The sequence below is a fragment of the Lytechinus variegatus genome, chromosome 3 (assembly GCF_018143015.1).
Source record: "Lytechinus variegatus isolate NC3 chromosome 3, Lvar_3.0, whole genome shotgun sequence".
Lineage (NCBI taxonomy): Eukaryota > Metazoa > Echinodermata > Echinoidea > Temnopleuroida > Toxopneustidae > Lytechinus > Lytechinus variegatus.
The window spans coordinates 25,838,118-25,862,500 of NC_054742.1; the positions used below are offsets into that span (position 1 = coordinate 25,838,118).

Genomic DNA, 24,383 nt, shown 5'->3' on the forward strand with positions numbered 1-24,383 from the left:
CTCCGGGAATGCTAGGAAAATACAAATTCGGCACCCCGGATCATCATGGACTGAGATCCGTGATGATCCGTGTTGCATCCGTGAAGGTGTAAAAGGGGCTTTAACATCATAAAATTTGCTGTATCTTTAATATTTGTGCTATCATGACAAATTTGATATCAAACAAATGAATATGTTATACCCCTTCATCACATTGTTTTGTCATCAGGAGCAGAGAAATATTTAGGTGTCATTTTCCCTCCCAAATCTTCATATTTTAGAAAAATAAAAAATAAAGACTGTTTGTTCCTTCTCAACACAAACATTTCAGATTACACTTTTTTGTTCAGTGGTGACATATCACAATAGAAAATGTGATATGAATCACAGATTTGATATTTATATATTTCTATGAAGCGATTTTTGAAAATATAATAAACAATAGAATACAATAGGCACAAATATTACTTTTTTTCTTCAAAGAAAATTCCACCTGAAATATACTTTAATCCTAATGGCATCCCAATAAAGTGAAAGAGAATAATGCACTTTTTCATTTGATACCAAATTCGCCATGGTAGTATTTATATTTCTGAAGATATAGTAAGTTTTACAATAGAATACAATAGGCACAAATATTACTTTTTTTCTTCAAAGAAAATTCCACCTGAAATATACTTTAATCCTAATGGCATCCCAATCAAGTGAAAGAGAATAATGCACTTTTTCATTTGATACCAAATTCGCCATGGTAGTATTTATATTTCTGAAGATATAGTAAGTTTTACAATAGAATACAATAGGCACAAATATTACTTTTTTTCTTCAAAGAAAATTCCACCTGAAATATACTTTAATCCTAATGGCATTCAAATCAAGTGAAAGAGAATAATGCACTTTTTCAATTGATACCAAATTCGCCATGGTAGTATTTATATTTCTGAAGATATAGTAAGTTTTACAATGTTTGGTAAGTGAAAAAAACTTCACTGAATTCCGTGGGTGTATGTAAACTTTTGGCCTCAATTGTAGCTCATTCAAAAAGGGTAGAGATAATAAGCACAGAAGTATAAGGAGCAGGGTATGCATGCATCTTCTTTAGTGTCTGGCACAGAGAACGTTGAATATCCTCTTTACTGGTTCAGAAAGGATTATTAGATTACGCACAACCTTTCAAATCTATATAATACTATTCAATCTGCTTTGTCATAAAGTTTGACATTCTAAAGGCATCTTTTGTCATTCACCAGCAATTCTTCACAATCAATAAAGCCAGTAAGGCATATGCAACTGCAAGGGAAATCATAGGTCATGAAGTCACTGATCACATCTAATTGCCATTTTGCATGACATATCAATATCATTAACTATTCTTTTTTCTGTGAATGTGAAAAGAAAACTTCTGGACATTTAGGTAATCAGTACCATAGCAGAGAAAGCAAAGATTTCATAGAATTTTATCAAATGGCACTTCCTACATTAGCTGGAAGGCTAATGATTGGTGTTTGTGTAATTAGCTTTTCTCAATTCACATACAGGTAATATTCATATGGAGAGGCAATAATAGAATAATAGGCTAGCCGATATATGTATTATATATAAAATATTAGTCCTTTCAGCTCTTTACAACAAGAAAGGCCCATATTCTGAAGTCCAATTTAACTTAGGCCATGGTTTTACTCTGCGCTAAAATGATGGCAAGCCAAAGCCAAAGATTTTGACATTTTGTTTACAATGTATGCTTCATATGTTCACTGTACTCAAATATCAATGCTTTATGGTGAAGAAAAATGTTTTATTTTTCCAAGACAGCTATAAATTATTTGAGGGTCAATGAGCTGATAGATTGAACATGTACTGTAGGAATGAGTGTGAAAATTTGGTATCTGTAGTTAAACCAGAACTTAGATCAGAGTTTGAATTAAAAATGAATGTCGAATAGGCCCCATACTAGTGTTTACTTTATATAGTAGAGTGGGAAAAAATTGCTTGGAGTACCTACATGTTAATATACTAAAATATTAATTAAAAATCATTGTTATATTTGCTGTATACTAATATTCACTGTACATGTACAGCAATTTTCAGATTCTGTGTTATTTTGTACAAGTACAAAACTTGCTATGACATTGGCAGTTATCTTGATGTACACAAATACTTGTATAAAAATGGTCATGCATGAAAATATCAGCATTGCAACCAGCAATTCAAAGGAGTACTCCGGGATGAAAATATTTATATCTAAATAAAAAGAGTAAAATTCACAGAGCCAAATGCTGAAAATTTCATCATAAAATCTTCACTTTAAAATGAATTAAACCAATTCTAACAATTGTGTCAGGATTATGAGTGTCTCAGGACTTCCTAAAAAAAACTTTTGCTATGCAAGCAAGTATTTTCTGGAACTCATTTCATGACATGGCCATACATCTATTTGGAAAATTTGCAATAGACAGACATGCGTTTCAATATGAAATGATATAAAGTATTGATGTCCCGGTAAGAGGGGGATAATCTGAAGATGGTGTTTATCTGTGTGTGGCTGAAAGAAATACAGACACACACCGTGTTCTGATTATCCCCTGCTTAACGTGACTTCACCAGCAGGTTTGTGTGTGGCTGTGTGATTGTTCCAAACATTCAAAATTTTGATGTTAATTTCCTGTAGCTTCTTTAAAATTGAGCAAATCACTAAAACATGCCCATGAAGGGCATGTTTTATAAACTTGGAAGTTTGTTTTATCTCATCTCATTTTCACTCGTCTTTCTTTTGCAATTTTGTGACTTTGGATTCAGAAGCCAATTGATGTGAGGAGCTGTAGCCTCTCTGTGATTGAATCAACCTCTCAATTATTGACATGTGATTTAATAGTAAAGATTATTGAAACTAGCATGTGTCAAAATATTGTTGATTTTGACTGAGTGGAATTTGTGCAGTGCCCTTAAAAATTTGATAAGTTTCTTTTGGAACCCAGTAGCTTTTTTGTATTCGATACTTAATGTGAAGTGGTTTAGTTAAGGGAGCTCAATTTAAATTCATTACATGATAAACAAAATACAAAGTTATGGCATAAACAATGGAACACTACACACAGCTAAACATGTATAGAAAAGATACATGCACACAACAAAGAAAACAGAAAACAAATTCATAGACTACATAAAAGAAAAACTACATTCATGTACATGGAATAACATAACAAAAAGATGAGGAAATTACAAGCTTGATGATCACCAGAGGAATGGAACTGGACTTCAATTAATTATGATGGCACAACGAAAATTCTCCATACCTCTTCATCAATTCACCCATAGAATTATGTAGCTATGTATGTAAAATATCTCAATACACAACCTTAGATTACTTTATCTAGAACCATACATGTCAAATTTTAAGATCCCTTTGGGAGAGACATTCATATTTCCTGTGTTTAGTCATATCAACTTTAAAGATAAAGACTATGCACTTTTGTCTAACTGTAAATTCCACAATGTAAGTCAAGCTTGAATATCATTTTTAATAGAGCATTTATGAAACTACTTCGGATGACATTTTTTTAACACACTAGTTTTATGATATCTTGTTGAGAATCATTACATGGATCAAATCTGTATTCTGTGAATGATGAAAAAACAACTCTCAAGTCAGAATATTCAAATGATCTTGAGGTCAAATAAATAATATGAAGTTAATGCTTACATGGAAAAGATCAGCTTCCCAGTCCCAGCCATGTCTATCAATGTGAGTCTGTCGTCGACAGATAACATTTTAAATTATATCCGAAGCATATGCCACAAGGAAGCAGCTTGTGACAACCAGAGGAAGCAAGTAGTTCTAGATTTGGGACAGTGTAAAATGACAGCTTTCATGTTCCAGAATCTGACAGTAGATAAGGGAGAGAGCATTGCCTCGAGATTAATTATTACGCAAGAGTCCACTTTGTCGATGTGCACACTTAAAACTCCCTAATTAAAAATTCACTTTGCTTCAGTGTCAAAAAAAAATGTTAAACAATTTGTTTTATCATAAAATCTGAAAGAAAGCTTTTTCAATTTATATTTAGAGACACTGTACACATGTTCATGAGATTGTCAACTTAACAAAATATGAGACAAAAAAGAACTAATAACAATACGTGAGTAATAAGAAGTCTATATATCAATAAAGATGGACGGTTTCCCCTTTATTTTGTTTTCTTGATACTGTCGTTGAAGGAAAATATGATGACTGTTATCACTTTTATCCATGAGTACAAAAACATATTTACTAAAAAGGTTACATGTTGGCAAGTCAACAAAACATTTAGGGACTTTTGGAATTCATAAATTTGCATCAATGACAGGTAATTGTACACATTTGAATTATAGTTACAAACAAAATTCAAACTAAAGAAATAATTCAGTAGAGATGTAACTACATAATACATATAATGGCTCCAAATAATTTAAAATTCACAAATTTGTTATTCAATAACTGCTGATATTGCATTTACAATTTCCTCAACAGCATGGAATTTTTTCTGCAGTAAAGGGCTTTTTATGCTTATCATCAGACAAAAAAACCCCTTAACGACGCGTAAACCTTGGTCTCAGTCAAGTCATACGAATTCTGTTCTACGTCATAATCTCAAATAAAAGTGAGGTAAAATTAAATGATTTCATCAACTTTGTGTTGACTCGCTTTCTGCACTTTGGGGTTGCTCTTCACACACTTCACTATTTGCTACATCTCCACTACTAGCAGCATCACCATCGCCACTGGCAACAGGAGATCCTCTACTCTGATTGTCTGATGAAGATGTAGAGTCTGTAGGAGTAGAATCTGTGACATCGTCAGTTGAAGGTTCGTTTGATGGGGTCAAAGAGGCAGCATCTGCAGAAGATTCCACTGCTTCTACTGGATCAGAAGTAGGTAAAGTTTCTAAAGATGCAGGAGTTTCAGGTGAACTTGCCTTGGAGTCAGCTGAATATTGCATAAAATTGAAACAATTAGTGATCACAAATAGTGTTTGTTGAAGATGTATGTGAAGATTTTACTTTTGCCTTCTTTTATTAAAAAAAATCAAAATGAATGTAGAATTTTTATTCACCTCACAAAATTGTGGTTTTGTTAGTTTTTTTAAGTTCTATTCACTATACAGAAAAATGTCAGTTGTAAAAATTTCAAAACGACTACCCAAGTGTCTGTTTTCAAGTTCTATTCACTATACAGATAAATGCCAGTTGTAAAAATTTCAAAATGACTACCCAAGTGTCTGTATTTATTACTATAAAATATATGCCAAAGGATTCTGGAAGAAATTTGGTAATTGCTGAGAAAACAGAATACACAACATGCAACTCCATAATAATTGTATAGCATGTATTAAATATAAATAACTTTGGTATAGAAGGGGTAAGATATTTGATTCTGGTCTCAATTTACAGTTAAAAAACAATAAACTTATGTACAAATCATAGATTAATCAATTTTTTTATTTGTTATGAATATCAAATAAAATGATTTGAAAATTGTTGATTTTGGTTATAATTTTTTTTTATATTTGCACATCAAAATGTCATTGATGAAACCTACGTGACAAGCTATGCTTTTTAATAGGTTCCTCATATTTCACATTATTCTATTACTTTGTAAAAGAGTGAATGTAATTATTGTCATTATATTCACATTTGCTCAAGATATATGTTTTGTAGAATGTGAAATAATAAATAAAATAAAATAAAAATTAACAAAACCCTTCAAGTCATAACATACGGAAGGGAAACTGATGAGTAATACAATGGTAAACATTTTATGGTATGGGCATTTTTTTTATACAGAATTAAAAAATATAAAATTTTTGTTTGTATTAAGACTTTGTTCAAAACATTTTGGTTTTATAAGTTCCTATTCGGTACACTCCTGTACAGTTCCTGAGACTTATGGGGTGTTGCAAGAAACTTGCGATCAATTGCAAGTCTATTATTGGTCCCTAAATCAATCACATGTCTTATAGTTAATTGCAAATTAGTGATTGATTGCTAATCTGCTCCTTAAAAAAAGAAGTTTAATCAAATTTGCTACAGCTAACGTTGATCTATCAGTTATAAAATTGCAACAGAATATTTGCAATTGATGGCGAATATTTTCTTGCAACACCCCCTTAGACTTTTGGGAATTGATTTACATTAGAAGTTACCTTCTGATGATCCACTTGCATTCTCCGAGGCAGTTTCTAGAGGAGTGCTTTTTGCATCATTGCTTGAGTCAGCTGGTCCTGCATCACCAGGCAGAGAATCCCCTGGTCCTGCATCACCTGCTGCACCTATGTCTGCTTCAGGTTGACCCTGTTCTGGACTGGCTAATGAGGTATTAGTGTCCCTTACATCTGACCTATCTTCTGACTCTTGGTTACTCTGGTTTTCACTTGATGCAGCCTCAGAGTTACTGGAGAGTTCTTCCCCATACTCCATGGGTGTGCTTGCTGAAGTACCTAGTTGTATGAAGAAATAAGACATGGCAATAGCCTTTATGAGTATTGCTATGTCTTTATGCAATCACTGTAACAGGCAATAAATTCAACATTCAACATCCGAATTATTTAAGGTCAAGTCCATCCCAGAAAATTGTTGATTTGGATCGATAGAGAAAAATCAAACAAGCATAATGCTGCAAATTTCATCGAAATCGGATGTAAAATAAGAAAGTTATGACATTTTTAAGTTTCGCTTATTTTTCACAAAATGCATAACTCAGTGATATGAAAATGAGAGTCGTTGATGTCCATAACTATTTCTTTTTTATTGTTTGAATAATACAATATTTCAATTTGACAAGAAGGATCAACTTAACTTAACCATAAACTGTTAAGACAATGGTAATTCCACATGTTCAGGGAGAAATGAAACTTTGTTTCACTTGACAAGCAGGAGAAAATTGGAATATTTCATATAATAAAATACAAAAGAAATAGTGAGTTTGTGACGTCATGAGTCTGCCAATTTACATATCGACCGGGATGTGCATATAATTGTTTTGTGAAATTAGGCGAAATTTTTAGATGTCATAACTGTCTCATTTTACATCCGATTTTGATGAAATTTTCAGTGTTTTGCTTGCTGGATTTTTCTCCTTTTTTTTCAAATCTACTTTTTGTTGATTTAACTTAATCTATAATCATAAAATATCATGGGCTCCTATTAGGCATCTACATGCACCATACTTGCTTCGTTACAAAAGGGTTTATGTGGGGAAGTCCTTATTAAGTCTGGTCCTACTACTTATTGCTTTTCCAACAAACCTATTATACAAATAATCTGACAGGAAGGCTTGCTCAGTATGATGACTAACTGGACTCAGATGTGCATCGCTGTAATTAAGAACTTGATGAACTAAAAGTCTCCTCCAAGACATGAAAGCTCCATCATGAGAAAGCTTTGAGCAATTTCAGCATTGTGGGGCTTGACATACAAATTAACAAGTAGGGAATCTATGCAAGATTCCGTTCATTAAAATGAAAGGACGACAATGATCAGAATTCAGTTTATTTCATTTCCCTCATCCAAAGTTTTGATGTACTTGCAAAGACTAGAGGTTTGTAAATCTTCAATTGCCAACGATTGGCTTTGGTACTTCATAAACATAGATTCCTACAGGCTACATTTTTCAAACTAAATTGCTGAAAGATGATTAGTTTCGAGGACCAGAATAAATGCCATATCGCACAAAATAATTTCACATCACAGGTAAAACCTAGATGAATTGCATGTTGTCACTCCTATGTCATTACATTTTTACTATAATTTGTATCATTCTTTTCATGTGTCACTACTTTTTACTGGCTAAGAATGTGTTCTTTATCTGTCCTTGTCTATTGTGCATGGACAAAAAGTAAAATAAAATTTCAATAAGAGGTCTGACTGAAATTATATTTATATAGTCATAATCACATTAGCAGTAGATATATGCAACCAATCACGTTTACTGCTCTGGTCTCTGGATAATTCACTGTTCAATGTAAACAAAGTAAAGTAAGGAGACATTCCCTGCTTTTAAACTGTAAATTGTAACACATGCAAGAAAACTTACAAAATGTATGGAAAATGCATTGATCAAAATATTTCTTTTTAACAATTAAGGGGATCATACATGTTTCCATCAAAATAAATATAACATAATACTTCTATCTTTCAACTCTAATAAAATATATATATATCAAAAGAAATATTAATGTTTATAGTACTGAAGGTTTATGGAATTTTAAATCATTTTACATGTACCTTCACTGCTGTCTGCTTTTCCAGCTTCCTCAACATCTTTGGGTAACTCTCCTGAAGCCTGTCGAGATTCACTTGTTGAGACATCTCCATTTCCATCTTTTCCCTGCTCAGATTGAAGAGTTGGAACTCCTTCTGTTTCTCCATCTCGTACACATCCTGCATCACCTGAAGAAGCAACATCAACCTCCATTTCATCATCTCCTTCGTCTTTATGACCCTCCCCCACAAAGCTTTCTGCATCACTTGAGGATACTACGCTGGCTGTGTCATTATCTATGTTATCATCCCCTAACGTTCTTTCTTCACAGATTCTTGTGCTATCAGACTCTGCAGAGTCTTGCGAGACACCAGGCATTGCTTCAGAGGTCTCTTTAGCTTCAGCCTCGTGAGGTTCACTATGTGTGCCATTGAGTCTATTGAGGTCAGTCCTCACACCTGAATCTGAGCTTGGCATAGAGGTCATACTTTGACCAAGGGGGTATGCAAACTGGAGAGGTGCGTCCATGGTGTCGCTGTTGAAGTAGGGACGATTGACACCATTCATGGCATCCACCCTACTACTACTACTACTGCTACTGGGGCTGCTGGTAAATGCATCAGGGACTGGTCGTATGAATCCATTGTTGTCACTATTAGGTGAAGCCTCAGGGTCAGGCACTATGCCATTCATCATTGGTGGGCTCTTCTGCAGGTCAAACAGGGATGTAATGCGCTTCCCTGATGGTGTTATCGTACTGACCACTTGAACATTCTGAGAAGGCATATAAAAATTCAAAAACATAACTTAAATGAGAATAACTCATAGGACGGCATACAACCCCCCCCCCCAGATTATTACCTTAATAAGGCATTTTGAGACAAGATACATGAGTAAAAGCACATTTTGTCTGTCTAATTGATTAACTCCATAACACATAACAAAGATCAACCCAGGGTTAGCTGTATGACTAGGGACCATAATATTCATGCACACTTTCTTCGCGAATTATTCATTTTCTTCTTTTGGTTCTTGAACTTACATAATAAATTATTGGTCCGTAATATCCATATTTCCATTTCATCAAACCAAAGCGCAAGTCTTGTCAAATGCATATGTGTGCAATGCATGATTGCCTGGGCTGTATACACTTTACATGTATGTCACAATAACTTCGCCAGGATTACATGTATTTCACAAGTTCATGAATAAAATGTACCAACAGGAAAACAGACTTAAATGTAAATTGCTAAAAAATAACCGTTTTAATTACACATCATACAGCTTTAGGCCTACATACTGATTGGCTTTAATTTATTTCTCTAAGTACACCCATGTTGCTCTCGTCAACATTCGAGCAATATGAGACTACTTAGGGGAATATACATGACAGTATCTCCCTCAAAGCCAGTCAATACATACCATATAAACATTTCACAGGCAGAACTCAATATGGAGACTGGGACCCTCTAACACAGATGATACAATCAATTATTCAATCAATCTGAAATTCACAATATCAAAAGGGAAAATCCATCCCCCAGATCTCATCATCTTTTTCAACTTCATATGATGAAATCCCTGCATACACATTTCCCAGTACATCAACATACTGTGGTTCAGTTGTGTTATAATAATCTTTAAATCTCGATTTGATTCTCGTTATATTGGCTTATCTTTATAAAACTGACTTCACATGTATAGAAGTGGCAAAACATATACAAATAGGAAACAAGGGATTTTTACCTTTTCAATGCCTCGCATGAATTTGTCACTCCGTCTGTAGTATCTCTTAGGTTCTGTTAACAGTTCACAAAGCCTCTGTATTGTGAATGGTGCACTAACATAGAAAAAGAAATTTTATTTCATTACGTTTACATCAATAATTACTTCTAGTAAATGTTAATTTGATAAATAAAATCACAAAATAAAGGTAACCAGATTGTCTTTCGTGGGGCTAAATAAATACTACATGTACATGTAACCAGACACAAGTGTAACTAGCAGTTGTTCTTGGCTAAACAAAAAATATTAATAAAAATAATAAATTTAAAAAAATTAGCTATTGTAAATCTGCAGCAAAAAAAAAAAAAGAGAAGACATACCTATTGAAAGACTCAAGAGCCTTCAGAAGACGCTCTCTCATGTCATCAAAACGTACATTTTCAACGTTTGGTAGTATAGGGACCTCCTCATGTGGATTATACTCTATGTATTCCTCTATCACATTCTCTAGCTTCATCACAATCAATGGCTTCAACTTGAACCATGGAAACCTTCAAGAATAATCAAAGATTGTAATATTAAATGGAGCTGTGTAGAAAGCTTTCTACACTGTTTTATGACTACAGTCATGTGTCATGTCTCCTACTGTAGAGTACCGGTACTGTACTTTTGCACTTAGAAATATGGTGATTTTTTTTTTTTTTAAATAGCCTTTGTACGTGCAATTACTATGGATGAAATAGAAATTAATTATAATAATCAACTACAAATTGCATACAATGATCACCTTTTCTATACTTATACTATTATATCATTTCTGAAAGCAGCTTATTATAATACAATAAGTTATATGACTTACTATTTTAAACCAGATTTGCTCCCATACTTGCCAACTGTCCCGTTTTTCCGAAGTATACCCCACTGACATATTTTGTTATTCCATGTATTTTACATGTAGGTGGCTCTCCCTTGGAATTGCTCCTGAGAGACTCCTTGAAAACTGGAAGCCCCTTACTGAATTCTTTCAGACTGAGGCAGGAACAGCAAAACCACCAGCAAAGGTCAACAAAAAAAGAGAATTGTCACCCTCACCCACTACTAGTGAAAATCCACAGAAGAAACTGAAAGTTAGTTGAGAAGTTAACTGAGAAGTGGGAAGGACACTTTCAGCTCTGACACTTCAACTGCAGTGAACACATCTACATGTATGGCTGTAAGTAAAACTGCCCAACCTGCAGCTTCTACATGTACAAGTGTACCAACTCTGCAGACCAAGACTAGTGGGAAGGATACTATCAGCTCTGACACTTCCACTCCAGTGAACTCACATGTCTGTACATCTGTAAGCAAAACTGCCCAACCTGCAGCTTCTACATGTACTCTGCAAAAAGTGTAACGACTGTACAGAACAAGACGTCTACTACATGCACAGGTAGCAAACCACTCCATCATGGTAGTACTTCTGGGAAAACAGATCCCTGTAGTAGTACACTTAGTGCAACTCACAGAGAATTAGACATTAGCAGATATTTCTTCAGTCAACAAAAACTTAGTAAGAAACACAAACTCACAGACAACGTAGTGAAAGTAAACCTACCAAGGGAAAGGACAGGTCTTCCTCAAGTTCTAGAATGCAAACCAAGGATGCTGCAAAGAAAATAAATGATTGGAAGAAAACGACAAAGGCTCCGAAGAAGTCCAAGGACGATCAAAAGAAATTGAAGGAAAATCCAAAGAAAGCGAAGAATGTTCCTAAGAAAGCACAAGTGGCTACAAGGAAATCCAAAGTTGTGCTGGTTTATGAACAGTTAGTTGACCCAAACTGCAAACTTGAAGCCCTATTCCTCAAGTCTGTCCTGCCAATCTTTGAAGAAACCAATGAAGTTGTTGTTCTTGTTCTTTATACATTTTTTCAGAGTTTATTTTCAGAATTGATATGTTCTGCATGATTATTGTCAAATTGAGACAGTTCATTTTCTCACCTGCATGAATTTATTTAAAATGTTCTCTTGATGATTCATTCCATGTTCATGTTTTAGATTTTTAAATACAAAATTAAAATTAAGAGAAAACAATTCCTGAAAATTTTTTGAGGTGTTAATATTAATAAGCTTACAAGTGGAAATGTGAACAAATTTGGGTCAAGAATCTTAAAACTAAATCTTAACGACACATAAGTGTATGCTTGTATATATGTAGTAAACCTTATATACAAAATCTACATTTTTCTCTCATTCTTTATTGGCCTGTTATTTTTATAGTCCAGCTTTAATGAATATATGATTCCAGGGTGTGTCTGTAAACAGTGTGTATTGATATCAGAGAGGTATGCTTTTGTAATAAGGAGAAAACCGGGGGGGGGGGGGGAACTAGTGACTTCATCTTCAGCTTTATTTTTCCAGAGGTCCAATTCTGTTCAGAGTTTCACTTATCAATGTTTAACATGAAAGTTATTTCACACATGGATTTTTGTTTCCTGTATTACCCATAGAGGTACATGGCTTTACATGAGTTTAAATTAATCAGCTTTCACTCGTCAAAATGGCAACAATTATTTATTTTATAACCTCATACATGGTCTGAAAAAATAAATTTTGGATATAACACTAGTCAAAACAAATTATTCTTATGAAATTTTTAGAAAAAGTTGCCAACTTGTATTTATAATAGTGATTACATGTTTTCATTGATGTTGCCAATTTAGAGAGCGTGATGAAAGAGCTCAACATCTGGTATTGAAAGTGGTATCAAATTGTTCAGTATATTTTTCTCTTTCTGATCATATATCATGTGTACTAGCTAATAGTCAGGATTAAAAGAAACTGCAAAAGTTTCTCCTTTAGGAGAGACTGTACCTCTATGGGTTAACTTGTTGATGAAAAATTTCAAATATTAAACTAATATGTTCTGTACTAACTTTGCATTTATTTGACATTCACTCTCCAGATTCATCATGTTCCTAGGTGAAGCAGGAGTTCCATTTTGTTAAGTAATTATTGTTTCATTCATTTTATAGAAACAGTAAGAGTTCAGACACTTTCTTTTATTTTTGTGTGTTTTTGGTCATGATACATGTAGTATAAGCCAGTACTCCAGAGGAGTCCTACTAAGTAACCCCATAGTATTGATACAAGAAACATTCATATGAAAAATTAATTTCAAATTATATTCTGCTGTTCATTTCATGACAGATATTATTCGCTAGTCTACATGAAATTGAAATGCTGTATTATCTTCTCTTTACATTATTCCCACAGCTATTCCAGAGAGATGAACCCCTTATTCACAGAATGCATGGGATCCTTGTGAATCAGCTATCTAGGCTTCTCTGCAGATTCATCAAACCTGATGTCATTCACCAAGCTGAGAACATTACCAAACTAGATCTGTCTAATGAAAAGTTCCACAAGAACAACAGTGAAATTCAGATTGGCTTTGAGTGCAAGCAATACCTGGAAGCAAATGAGGAATCCTTGCAAGTGAAGCAATTTTTCCAGTCTGTGAAGAAGTTTTACATTGATTCTGCAACATACATGGTACAACACTATCCATTCAATGAGGATCTTCTCTTAAATGCTGAGGTGGTAGACATTACCAAGAGATGTTCATCAAAGTTCAGCTCTCTTGAATATTTTGTATCAAGGTTCAAATTGCTGTCATCTGAGCAAATGGATCAGCTTCAAGAGGAATTCAATTTGTTCCAAATAGATGACTCAGTGGAAGAGTGCACAAAAGACGTACAGAGAATAGACCAGAAATGGCACACCATCAGCAAGATAGTTGACATGTCTCGCAACAAGAAGAAATATGAGCTGCTTTCTCATGTCATGAAGTGTATCATGGTTATCTTCCATAGCAACTCTGATGCTGAAAGAGTGTTCTCAATGGTGGACAAAATCAAAACAAAGCAACGAGGAAAAATGAGCACAAAAACAATGAGTGCACTTTTGATACATAAGCTGAGCATGCTCAACAGAAACCTAAAATGCAGCACTACTCAATATAGTAATGCTGTACTGAAAGCTGCAAAGAGTATATTTAGCACTTAATGCAGAATCTCCTGCATGCCCTTCCAAAGGGTCACCATAACTATTCAGTAACCAAGGAGTTCTCAGGGTTACCCCAACAAGGCTTACAAGCAGCCCATGTTATGAAGAAGTTCATTTACATGTAATTTGGTATGTTTAAGGGCATGGTTGTGGTGATATCACTGAAATGTCTTTATTAATATTTCAATTTATTTGTTTTCACTGAAAATAAAGACAACTGAAAGAAAGCATATTTTGAAACTGTTCAATTTTGCAAAGTGATTTTATCAATTTTCATACATTGTATTTGTTATTAGATTAAACAAAAAAAAAGTACAAATCAAATCCAAAATCTAAAGCAGTTTCTCAACACCAGTCAGGTGTAGGAGGTGATGCAATATTGCTGACACTTGTATAATTTTTCTTCTACAGGTATTATGTTGTTGGAAATCAACTTTGGAGATGCTGGAAGATTTCAGGTCTCCAGTGGTCTTTGATAAGTTGTTTCTCCATGTGTGTAGAGTGTCTATTAATTTATATATTATGTGATTCTGGTATCATTTTAAGCATCTAATGGCCCTCCATAGTGCTATTTTTCTTTCAGCTTCAAGGGGGCAACGCCCCCTTGAGACCCCAATTGGGGCGCTGCCCCTGAACCAAGTCGGGAGCCTAAGCGGCCCCCTGGACCCCCGGCCAAATTTGTCCCTCTTTTTAGATTTCAAATGTTGGCAAGTATGTGCTCCTACCGAATGTCTTTGATCTTCTTACGCTTCTATCTTCGTACTAGGACAAGTCCACCCCAACAAAAAGATGATTTGAATAAAAAGAAAAAAAATCCAACAAGCATAACACTGAAATTTTCATCAAACTCGGATGTAAAATAAGAAAGTTAAGACATTTTAAAATTTCGCTTAATAATATCACAAAACAGTTATATGCACATCCCGATCGGTATGCACATGAGGAACTGATGACACCACTCATTCACTATTTCCTTTGTATTTTATTACATGAAATATTAAATATTCTAATTTTCTCCTCATTATCCTGTGAAAAAAAAAAATTCTCCCTGAACATGTGGAATTACCATTGTTTAACATTTTATGTTTCAGTCAAGTTGGTCCTTATTGTCAAATCTGTAAAAATTGAAATATCATATAATTCAAATAATAAAAAACAAAAGAAATAGTAAGTGATGTCATCGATTCTCGCATTTGCACGTGCCTGAATTGTGCATGTAACTATTTCTTGAAAAATAAGCGAAACTTAAAAATGTCCTAACTTTCTTATTTTTCATCCTATTTTGATAAAATTTTCATCATTATGCATGTCTGATTTTTTTCTATTGATTCAAATCAACACTTTTCTTAGGTGGACTTGACCTTAAATGAACTGTTATGTGTATTATATTTTTGTTGATCATAATTTAATTAAAGATGGACATGTATTGATATCATAAATTATGTTGTAAATATTTTTCTGTTATTGCTTGTTGACAAGTAGCATCCAACATCATTTTGTACTGATCTTTCATACCACCATTGGATGTTTTTCATGTATATTTATGTATTCTAGATTTTTATGTTATGCAGGGCGTCCTAGTATAACAGTATTGTAACTACTGATGGGGCTACCTTGTTAAATAAAGCGAAATATAAAAATGAAACTAGAATTTAATTCGTCATGCGGACGAATTAGGTGGTCTGTCATGATTTTTCATTCAGAGTTGGCTAATGTATAAAATGAATAATTTAGATATGATTGATAATCTTGATTTTAGACATCCTAAGAATAAATTTTGACCATTGCTCAATGTGATTATTAATGTTTCCCATAGACTTTACACGTAAGCAATTTTGAGAATTACAATTCCAATATTGCAAGTGAAAAACGGGCATGATCCCGGCATCTGATCAAAAAGTGGAGGGCACATTCCAAAAGCTTAGAATCTCAGCTACAACATACTAAAAGCTCAGGGAAAACTGACAAGAAACAATGGAGATATGGCTCACGAAATAGAGGAATGTCGAATCTAGTTTTGAGAAAAAGTCATGTCCCATAGAGATTACACGCAAAACACATGTGATATGAAAAAAACAATTATAATCTGTTTTATCTTGCTAAATTTTAACTTTCATACCTTTTAATTATCATAAAGGATCATGTAAGAGGTGGCAAAAAGAAAAAAAAAATGAAAAAAAAAATCATCTTTTCTACCCCAGGAATCGAACCTCCGCCCTCGAGAAAGCAAGTCAAATGCGTTATCCATTGAGCCACGATATTCCCCATAGAGATTACACGTAAGCAATTTTGAAAATTACAATTCCAATTTTGCAAGTGAAATACGGGCATGATCCCGGCATCTGATCAAAAAATGAAGGGCACACTTGCGATAGCCCAGAATCTCAGCTACAACATGTTAAAAGCTCAAGGAAAGTTGACAAGAAAAAATGGAGATATGGCTCACGAAATAGAGGAATGTCGAATCTAGTTTTGGGAAAAAGTCATGTCCCATAGAGATTACACGCAAAATGAGGAAAAATGACATGCCTCTTTTCATCACTGTTTTACGCAATGATGCGTTTCTCAAAACGAATATTCATCTTAACTGAGGAGAAAGAGTACATTATAAACTACAACATATTGAAATCTGGGCGAAAAATGATCTATATTCGAGAAGTTACAGTCAAATTTGCATAAATTTGATGACGTCATTTTTGGAAAAAATGAAATTTTTAGTTTGGGCGCCTATTTGATGACGTCACGATATAATTTAGGGACAATGGTGACATGAAATCAAATCTTCAACTAATACTCTATCGATATATTAAAAAAAAATTGGGGGTCAACGGATTTTTTAAAGAGCTACAGTGAATTTACAATAGGCATGTTTTTGCCCATATATGGCCTATAGTGAGAGCTCGCGCGCACACGTGCTGCAAAGTTTAACGGGTGTTAATTTCGTTATTAATGGTTGTAGAAGGTTGATCAAGGTATCAAATTGCTCAGAATTTTATTAGCAATGCAATGATATTAAAGAAACAATTTTTTTGCGTTGCGTTAAGGTGTAACGCGCGGAAACGCGCGCGCACATATGCGCGCCTGTTTTTTTTTGTTTTTTTTTGAAATGCCTAAAATGACCTGAAACGTACCCAAAAAAATTTATAGGTCATTTGGACGATTTTTTTACCTTTGACGCGCGCGTACGCGCGCGTCATGACCTCTACATGACCTTTGATGACATTGACATTTGACCCTTGACATGAAGTTAATGTCATGTAAATATTGTTAATTTTTGACTATTGATAATGAAGATATGATCAAATGAAGAATTTTACAAAATGGCGCGTAGATGACGTCATCATGACCATATGACCTTGAAAAGCTTATTTTGCCGTCCCTATGATAGATTCTATATATGACGAAAAAATCAGCAAAATTGATTCAGCCAATTTCGAGAAAAGTTGGCGACAAAAAATAGGTACAATGAATAAAGAAATAAAGAAAGAAAGAAAGAAATAAAGAAAATTCTGACGAAATCAATAGGTGATCTGTCGTAGACAGACCACCTAATAAGCCTTTTGAAATTTATAAGTCTTACAGAGTACAAAGTATGTTAGTTTTCTGAAACGAAATGGCTCAAGCAATGTAGTACAGTGACATGTACACACTCAGAAATTACAAGAAATGTAAGGCAACAGTAGGGGAAGGCGGGGTAAGTTGTGACACTTTTTGCATTTTGCATGTTAGAATTGATATGACTAGTACTATTGTAGAAATAAGTAACTTGCCTTTAAATTTGATTCTTGGTAAATGTTTTTCACCTACATATAACTTTCTACCCCCACACTGAAAGTCATCATGACCTTTGAAAAAACCGATGTCAAATGGCTCAACTTGCCCCATATATGGGGTAAGTTGTGCCACCGTCTGGGGGTAAGTTGAGCCACAAAAACTACGTACAAAATGTATGGGGGAGAACCAGCGTGTCAATTTTTTGTTTAAAGTCTTTTCACTTGCTAATTCTCTATAAATAATAACATCATTTAAAAGGAAAAGAGCAGTCATGTAAATTTGCTCCTTTCAACCTGCATTTCAATCATTTTTTATGGTTTTTTTTTTTAAGATACATTAACATAAGAATTACCATGGCTCAACTTGCCCCATGCTGTTTGGCTCAACTTACCCCAGTCCGAACTTAGTGCGATAATTTTGTATCCACACATTTATTATTCATCTATAATATAAAAGACTATGACAAGAATGAAGATCCATACCTGGACTAACAATGTTGTTATCATGTCTTTACTATATTTAAAGACGTGTGTGTGAATAAAGTACTTATCTATTTCACACTCTTTTTTACTTTTTTGGCTGAAATTCATACTTTTCCCTCTAAAAAACTACTTTTTGTTTCAAAGTGGAAAACAATGTGGTGGGGTTAGGGGTTATGCTATGGGTCATCAATACATGACACCACCACAATGTCTGACTCATTCATTATTGGCCTGGGGCTGGTGGCTCAACTTGCCCCTATGCTCAACTTACCCCGCCTTCCCCTACATATTGCACTATTTCACATAAAATAGAAAAAATGTAGAAATTTCGTTAAACTTGCATTTTTTTATCATATTTTGCAGAGCCCCTACATGTATGACAACAATACTTATATTTTCTTACAGAACACACCTGACCAGAAATGGATGTGCAATAATAAGTTGACATTAAACTTTGATAAAACTGTATCTTTACTTATAGGATTGAGACATATGTTAAGTAAATGTAATGTTTTAAATGTAAATATCAATGACATTGCAATCCAACAGGCTGCTAATGTTAAATATCTCGGATTTGTAAATGACAATAAACTGAAGTGGGATGTCCTTATTGAAAACCTATGTAGAAAGGTCAGCAAGTTAGTCAAATATTCGGGTAGACTCTGCTATTTTATTAATGAGACAAATTGTCTAATTGATTCCTCTAATAAAAAACTTACCAAATTGCAACCCCTCCAGAATAGTGCAAGCAGAATAATAATGAAAGTCAGCCCATATGATCATATCTATAATGTACAAATTCATTCAGTTTTAAATTGGTCTTCTCTTGAATCTAGACATAATAAAAATCTTAACATATTTGTTTATTAATCAGTCCATGACATGTTGTCTCCAATCATATCCGATATAAGTTTCAACCATCTTCTCATCATTATTCACTACATACATGTAATTCTCATAACTTTGCTTTACCCAAACCCAAATCAGAATACTCTTGTTGCACTATCCAGTACAGAGGTGCATCTTATTATTATACTCTTCCCCATCCCATGAAATTATTAGAAAAATATCGATACCTTCAAAAAAGGCCTAAAAAACATTTTTCTAGACTTCTTGTAATTTTTAGTTCAGATCCCTCATTCTTTCTTACTTTGTTATCTTCTATATGCATTGTAAATATGTTTTTTCTTATTTTTTCACTTTTGTCAGTCTTTATTGTAAGTCAACTAAGTTTTTCTTTTCCTGTGTTATATTTACATGTACATGTATATCTATGTAACGGACCCCCTGTAAAACAGCGTTGTTATCAATGCTGAGTAGGGCAATCCCTCGTCGTTTTAATTATCACTTCTTTGTAATTGTAAATATATCTAACGTTGTTGTCATTTTTAGTTGACGGAAAATAAATACAATACAATACCTGAACACACCAGTTGTTGGCTCGTAGGTATAGACAAACTATACTGAACTAATGTTTTATACATGTACATGTAGGTTGTGATAAAAACTGTTTTTTTTTAAGGGAAATTTACAGTTTCATGGTTTCCATTGCCAGGGAAATATAAATAAATTGGGTACCTGTACCTTAGACCGGAGTTATTGAAACAAAATCCTCTGGATGATTGAGAAATCTTTCATCTAAAACATTTTCATCAAAGCCAACGATTTTTCTTGCAAGTTGCCATCTTGAATGACGTCATTACCCTTAAGCTTTTTCGATATACCGGTATTAGTAATACCGTTCGGTATGAAAGTCATACCGGTATGGATACCGCCGTTGAAATTTCAATACCGAAATACCGTCATACCAAAAGTTGAAAATATCATACCGGTATTTTCTTCTGTATTGTCGTTTATGGGTATTTTTACAGTAAAATTGAGCCAAAACAATAAGTTCTTTGGCTCTCTCAATGTATTTAATGAAATCAGAATCCAATAATCTAACCTCGAAATGAATACATCGCCCCTTAACTACTGTCTGAGCTCCGTTAGCCGCTGCATGAGGCCTCGGCCCCACCGCTACTGATACTGGGGTGCATGTCGGCTCAGCTCCATGCACTCGTGTACACAGCTACAGTAAACAACGAAGTCGACCGAGACGGAGAGCATTTCATGAAGAGTTTTTTTCAGTGGTTTCAACAACAGATTTCCGCCAATCACATGCGAGGGTTTCCTAGCTTGTAACATCCCTCTACACAAACAAAATCACTGACAAAACTCTTTTTGAAACACTCCCTAGCCTGCCTATTGACCACGTGGTGTATTGCGGGCTTCAACAAAGTATCAACCTTGGCTTGGGGCGTTGACAGACAAACCACAGAGATTAACACTTGTTTTTTCTTTATGCAAGTTTTTTTTTCTCGGACTGCTCTTAACTTGTATCAATGGGAATGCCCACTGAGTTTTTTTTTTTTTTTTTTTTTTTGGGGGGGGTGCTGTGCATTGACAGACAAACCACAGGGATTAACACTTTTTTTCTTTATGCAATGTTTTTTTTCTGGACTGCTCTTGACTTGTTTCAATTATGACAAGTTTACTTTTATACTATAAGCCTGCTACAAAAATCGTCTGACCCCCCCCCCCCCCAGAAAAAAATAATAATAAATAATTAAATACATTAAAAAAAATAATACATTAATGAATAAATAAATTAAATATGAAAATAAAAAAAGACAGAAAATGTTGATAACATTAACAGGAAAAAAATGTTACGCCATCCCTCTTTGTTTATTTCGATCTGTGAAGTGGTCGTAAATGGAAAAAAGTGGCTGAGAATATATTTGTGTGATTTGTGATGGGTGTTGTATCCGTGTTGTGCATGTGCGGTCATGAATAAAATGAAATAAACTATTGGATTGATCGTAATTTAAATTTATGATGGTCTCGTGGCGTGATAAGATGTTGATCAACTAAAATTTGGCATGTGTGAAAGATGAAATTGACAAAAAAGAGGGGAAGATCGAGATTCGGAGAAGAGGAGGATGTTGATTGTTCGTGGTAAGAGAGGGGTGGTGACGGGGAGAGAATGGTCCGATGGGAAAGAGAGAGTGAAGAATTAAGGGACTGGGGAGATAAAGAAAAACAAAAGCAAGAAAAATGAGTGAGAAAGAGGCAGCCAGGGGATAAGAAGTTTAGGGGGAGGGTTTTACTTTTAGACAACGTGGAGATTCACAAGGGGGGGTTCAACACAATGGACATTTATAAGAAGTTATTTACGAGACGTCAAAATTTGAGGTCAACAAACTTTGAACCTTCGACGAACCATGGACCTATAGGTCCATGGACGAACACGTGTTGATGTGAGTGGTAAACAAAAGGGGCGAATCTGAATGTGAATGAGTGGGGCCAGATCGGTGAAGGGAAAATCACGCATATATCCTTGACAGTTTTAGCAGGGAATTTTGGTGCTTGGAAGTTAGGGCAGTACACACGTTTAGCAAAGTAAGTAGCAGTGAGTTTGTGCGGTGTAGCATTTGGCAACTTGACTTATTGATTTCGTACCATCTGCTTGCTGAGATAATTTTGCACACATGCACAGGTAATTCACAGCTCTTGTTGGGGAGAGAGCATGATCGTATAACTTTTGGTAAAGAAAGAGAAAGTTTTTGTCAATGAGAATGGACCATGCTGAGCATTCCTCAGCTGACCACAAGCATCCCCTCTTTATCCGAGGCCATATCAGGGCTAAACAAACATTGGTCACTGTTTGCACAATAAATTGGGAATTTAGTCGGTATTAGTCGGTATACCGGTATTGAAGCTATTAGTAATACCGGTATTGAAAATATCAATACCGAAAAAGCTTAAATGACGTCATTACCCTTATTAACTTTTCAATGTCTCGATATATCAAATGTTTGCTACCTATGATCGTAGTGGTTTAGCTTGCATATGGAGCAGATTGTATATCGAAAGCAATATCGATATCACATTCGTAAATTGTTGACGCCCTCTCCTTTCGTTGGTAAATATCTCATATTTTGGCTGCCATTTTGGGGGTGATTCTCAAGACCAAGACAAGTAAACATTAGTAAAGGCCATGCGTTTTGAGTTGGGCCCATTTCCGTTACAATTTTCCTCCAAAATCGCACCATTTCATACTATTGTATTTTTTTCTTTATATCCTATACCCATAAAAGTATATTCATTCAGAAAGGAAATTTTCTGAGGAATTCAAAAATGCAATCAGAAAAGGCATAGGGTAATGTCATAAAAAGTTAAAGGTAAAAATATGTGGAAAACTGTGAAAAAATATACTTCCCAATAAATCTAAGAATCAGATAAACTTTACACCCTATAGGGAAATAACATGCATATTTAAACTCTTTAGATTGAGACCTTTCCAGTGATATATAACATGTTATATAAAAAATAAAATAAAATAATTGGGCGCGATCATCTTTTAAGACAAAATTTCACATCACATTTTTTCGGGTAAATATGTATCAATGCTTGATTTACCCCTAAAATATTGTGTAGTCTTGCCTTTAGTTGCATAAATACTCTTGCAAACACTAACCAGTATATTATATTTACTGTGGTTATTATGAATAAAAAATGATTTCATTTGACTCAAATCTTGGGATTTGTCACCTCTTGGCTCAAAGACCGGTGGACCACAGGTTGACAACTGAGAGTCAGGTTTAACATATAGGAAAAATGTGAATGCACAATGAAAAGTTCTCATTACTGCTTTAGGTTATTTAAACTTTGGGTGAACAAAAATAACTAACATGTTATGAATAAATTGATTATGGTATTTTATAGTGTTATATTTTAAATATATCACCTTGCTCAACATTCTGCAGGACATGGTCTCTTGGTACTGAGTCAACTGAATGTCAATACACAAAACACATTCTATGGGTACAATTGCCTCTGTTAAGTGTAATCTTTGTACCAGTTTCATTCTCAAGTAGTTTTTTTATAATTTGGAAAAATATTCTCTGAACACTTTTGTGCCAGTCAAATATGTGTCATCTACTGATTCATAGATGCAGTGTGATATAACATTTAAAAAAAAAGTAAATAGCATCAGATGAGGGCTTTGTTGCTACAAACAATTTTCTTTAATTAAAATTGCATAAAACTTCGGTGTATTTGCTATCTGTTATGTTAACAGAATAATCTGAAGATTTGGACACATCAAAGTCATCACTGTCAGTCTACGCTGTCAAAATTGAAACCATTAGGTCATAATTAACAATAGATTGATTTATCTCTGAAATCTTTAATTAGTTTGTGCTTTTTTTTTTGAAATTTTTGCTGCTTCTAAATTTCACTGAAGGTGTAACCCACAACTATATTTTCTCTCCTCATTTCCTATACATCAGACAGCCACAATTTCAATCATGTTAATTTCATGATTTACATCAATTAATTATACTAATTAGCTTTAATTAGGTATCCTTTAAACTTAAAAGTTCAAATTTGACTCACTTATGATTGAAGAATAAGCCAGTGAGCCCCAAATCTATTACATATGTAGGTACATGTAATGTGATGTTACACATTTAGTTTCTTAATGCAATTAAAATTTATGCTCCCCTCGTCTACCACCATGCAAAAATGGCCAATTGATGTTACATAACTTATTACTGGTAAATGAAGTAATCTCAAGTATTTCTTTTTTTTCAAGTAATTAGTATAAAGATTCCCTTTAATATGATACCAAATATACCAATGTAGCACATGTATTTCAAGTTTCTTACCATTAATTATTTCTGTGCTTGTCATGCAAATGTAATGATACCACCCATTTGCGGGCCCAACATAAAATGCATGGCTTAAAGTACTATTTTCACACCTTTTTATATCTTTTTTTCAACTTTCCTTATTTTTTTTATATATTCAAGACATTATTTAGGTACAAAGTTTCTAAATCCTTTGACTGTAAATTCGATTTAAAAAAAATATTGAAGTCTGGACAGTACTACTAGTACTAGTCGGCCGAATTGGTGGACGTGATAACACATGTGAGCTCACAATAACGAACTACCATCGGTGAATGGGGATTATAATGAAATGTCAGAAATTGTTAAGGAAACCCCCAGAAACAACGGTTATTCCTGTCTAACCGGATGTATCAAGAAAAAGAGAGCGATAGAGGCTAGAGCTTTTTAGAAGGGGGTTTTGCAC

At 34.2% G+C, this 24,383-nt stretch overlaps 2 protein-coding genes across 3 annotated transcripts in view; one reads left to right on the forward strand and one right to left on the reverse strand.

Annotated features, from left to right (window-relative positions):
• Nucleotides 1-407: 407 nt before the first annotated feature.
• The window catches only part of LOC121410615 (serine/threonine-protein phosphatase 4 regulatory subunit 2-A-like), a 30,492-nt gene continuing 6,516 nt past the window's right edge, over nt 408-24,383 (reverse strand). Inside the window, exons 3-8 of one of the 2 annotated variants that reach the window (XR_005969359.1) lie at nt 10,321-10,491; nt 9,962-10,055; nt 8,239-8,989; nt 6,159-6,452; nt 2,050-4,942; nt 408-1,791 (exon numbers count right to left, since the gene is read on the reverse strand). Coding sequence is in view for 1 of the 2 variants with exons in the window: in XM_041602829.1 (XP_041458763.1) it covers nt 4,641-4,942; nt 6,159-6,452; nt 8,239-8,989; nt 9,962-10,055; nt 10,321-10,491 (1,612 nt within the window). In the remaining variant the exon portion in view is untranslated. Of the gene's footprint in view, nt 4,943-6,158; nt 6,453-8,238; nt 8,990-9,961; nt 10,056-10,320; nt 10,492-24,383 lie in introns of both variants that reach the window. The other variant, XM_041602829.1, reaches the window with a different exon arrangement.
• LOC121410616 lies at nt 10,507-13,599 on the forward strand. Its single transcript, XM_041602830.1, has 4 exons — nt 10,507-11,552; nt 11,681-11,823; nt 12,887-12,929; nt 13,198-13,599. Exons 1-3 carry the CDS (start codon nt 11,315-11,317, stop codon nt 12,905-12,907), a joined length of 402 nt encoding a protein of 133 aa, XP_041458764.1. The 5' UTR covers nt 10,507-11,314; the 3' UTR covers nt 12,908-12,929; nt 13,198-13,599.

Excerpts from the sequence above, each read along its gene's own strand:
- LOC121410616 (XM_041602830.1), top strand. The coding sequence starts at position 11,315 with ATGTACTCTGCAAAAAGTGTAACGACTGTACAGAACAAGACGTCTACT. Across the intron at positions 11,553-11,680 it reads CCTACCAAGGGAAAGGACAG|CGAAGAATGTTCCTAAGAAA; the intron begins GTCTTCCTCAAG and ends ATCCAAAGAAAG. Across the intron at positions 11,824-12,886 it reads TCTTTGAAGAAACCAATGAA|ATTCATCATGTTCCTAGGTG; the intron begins GTTGTTGTTCTT and ends TTCACTCTCCAG.